Consider the following 2,620-nt stretch of genomic DNA (forward strand, 5'->3'; position numbering starts at 1 on the left):
ACATCATCACATTGCCAAACACCCACGATTCCCGCCCCCCCACAAGTCCCTGGGGATTGCCAGCTAAGGGCTGGCAACCCTAGTGAGAAAGGCAGACTATAAAGGAAGTAAATAAATAAGCTGCAAAGATCAACTATGGGGATTCTTGGCAGTAGGGAACATTTCCTCTGGGAAAGTTTTCCCAATCGAAAACAACTTCATCACCCCCAAACCAGGTTTCTTTAAACTCCAATAAGGAAAAGAGAATTTTTGTCTTTCCCCTGCCCCCCTCTGGCTTTTACAACAACACAAGATGGGTACTTGTGATCATGAAATAGTGTTGGAGGTGTTATAATAAGGATTAGAAAGATTGCCCAGGGTCTCCTAAAAATGGATCTCAGTCACTTGTGAAGGAACTCAGCAGGTTTATTTACATATGATACAACTTGGGCTTAGATGCCCGGACTGTTACAAATCCAGCAGCCATTTTAACAAGAACAACCCACAGCTTTTTCCTCACAGTGCCCCCCCTCACCAGTATTAATTTATTTAGAAAACTTGTATGCCCCTCCAGACCTGCTCGAGTCAGCTCATAACAAAAACATAAAAATATGCAGAAAATAAAAATAAAAACATATCATACCAATTAAAGCAGTGAATCAGTTCATGTGAATTAAAACACACACATAACACCCTTGGTTGCTCTTTTGGAGTCTTGTAAAGTACAGCCTTTTCCCTAGACCAGCTGTCCTGAAGGGGCAGGTGAAGAATTTCCATCACATTCCACGTGGCCCATTCATAGTTTCCTCCCTAAGGGGAGGAAATGTTAATAAACCAAATATTCTGATGGCACTAGACATGGCACAGTGGCTTGGTTCAGAATTTTCTAGGTAACACCAAGGAAAATGTTTCTTTTCAATGTATTAACTCCCAAGTACTAACACTGACAGAAACCACGTCTGCTTCTAATACTCCCTCCCAAAGGAAACAAAACTCACCCCGCCCCCCGGTCCCACTTTTGAAAATACATCTGAAAATGATAATCTTTCCCACTTCAACAGAACTACAACAAGAACTTGTGCGGTCCATTTCCAGGGGACACCACACAAATCTCTTTCTATGCATCGTGTGAACTTCATCCATAAGGCAATATACTTTTTGTTCCCTCTTGGGTGTAATATGTATATATTACATATAGATGGCTTGCGCTCAAGAAAGAAGAAAACTTTTATTCTAGACGTTCTCCATTGAAAGACCACTGTCCCCTGTAGATTTCTCTCCGGCAGATTTGTCTATTGAGTCTTCATGAATTTTGGCAAATAACTTGGCGAAATTGGTCTCCCGTAGCCCGCCACGGAAGCTCCGTGCAGCAAAGGCATACAGGATGGGGTTCAGGCAGCTGCTGATAAATGCTATCGCCCCGTGAATGTTTGTCGCAACTTGAGTCACTGCTAGCAAGGTGTCTGCTGTTTCCGGGTTTCCCTCTTTCAGCAGCAGTGCTACGTTTATGAGGATGTTGAAGAAATGATAAGGAAGCCAACACACAAAGAAAGCCACGACCACAGCTGCAATCAGCTTCCCGGTCTTCATTTTCTTATGGCTTTTCAGCATCCGAAGCCGCCTCAGTACACAGGAGTAACAGACAGCCATCACAGTAAAAGGGATCACAAAGCCAAACAAGGTCTCCACGAAGTTAACAGTAACTCGCTGCAGGTCGGTGTAATACATTTCATCTGTGCACACACCTTCCTTCTTGGGTTTTGATGATACAATCAGAATCGGACTTCCAAAGGAACAGGCAGCTAACCACAACACCAGCAATGTACAGTGCACCACGCGTGGCCTCCACAACTTTTGAGAAGCAAACGGAAAGATCACGACGGCAAATCGGTGGAGGCTCATCAGCGTGATTAAGAAGATGCTGGCATAAACAGTCAAGTAAACGAGGTACTTGAGAAGCCTGCAGAAGATATCTCCAAAGACCCAGCCGTAGAGAAAAGAGTACATCCAGAATGGTACGGTGCTCATGACGATTAAGTCCGTGAAGGCCAAGTTCAGAATGAGGAGCAGGGTCAAAGAGCGCTGGGAAAACTTGGTGAGGATAGTCCAGACCACAAAGCCATTTCCAGGGATGCCAATCAGGAAACAAGCAAAGAGGAACAGACTTGGGAACACAGAGATTGACTCTTGTGGCTCTCCAGTCAATGTACTGTTCCCATACAGTTCTGTGGTATTGTAGAGGGCCATGTCTCTTCTCACGCGGGGCTCAGCTTTTGCAAGTAAACAACGGATCCTCAGCATAAATAGACCTCTGGAACCCAGAGGAAATGACTGGGGCGGAGGCACAGCTCATACATGGATTGAGTGGTTGAGCTTCAGGAACATTTTGTAAAAGCCTTAAATTCCTCTTTTCCGTGGTCTTCTCTTTGTCTTTCGCAAACTAGGGCTTCTTATTTCAGATGCCTTCCTCAGCTCTGCTGACCTTAACATTTCTGTGTCCCCTGTGGGGAAACACCGCTGCTACAACCAACAGTCTTCCAGAACTTTTGAACGTTTAAGTGTTGAAATCATGCTTTGATGCCACAGTCACACTTTTGTTAAATGAACTGAAAGGGGTTTCAGGTGGGTAGCCGTATAAGTC

General features: G+C 44.6%; 1 protein-coding gene across 1 annotated transcript; it reads right to left on the reverse strand.

Moving 5' to 3' along the window:
- Window positions 1-1,212: 1,212 nt before the first annotated feature.
- LOC129343876 (leukotriene B4 receptor 1-like) lies at window positions 1,213-2,226 on the reverse strand. The gene has a single exon (XM_055000259.1). It carries the CDS (start codon window positions 2,224-2,226, stop codon window positions 1,213-1,215), a length of 1,014 nt encoding a protein of 337 aa, XP_054856234.1.
- Window positions 2,227-2,620: the final 394 nt, after the last annotated feature.

Source organism: Eublepharis macularius, chromosome 16 (genome assembly GCF_028583425.1).
Source record: "Eublepharis macularius isolate TG4126 chromosome 16, MPM_Emac_v1.0, whole genome shotgun sequence".
Taxonomy (NCBI): domain Eukaryota; kingdom Metazoa; phylum Chordata; class Lepidosauria; order Squamata; family Eublepharidae; genus Eublepharis; species Eublepharis macularius.

Coding starts and splice junctions, on each gene's coding strand:
- LOC129343876 (XM_055000259.1), bottom strand. CDS start 2,226: ATGGCCCTCTACAATACCACAGAACTGTATGGGAACAGTACATTGACT.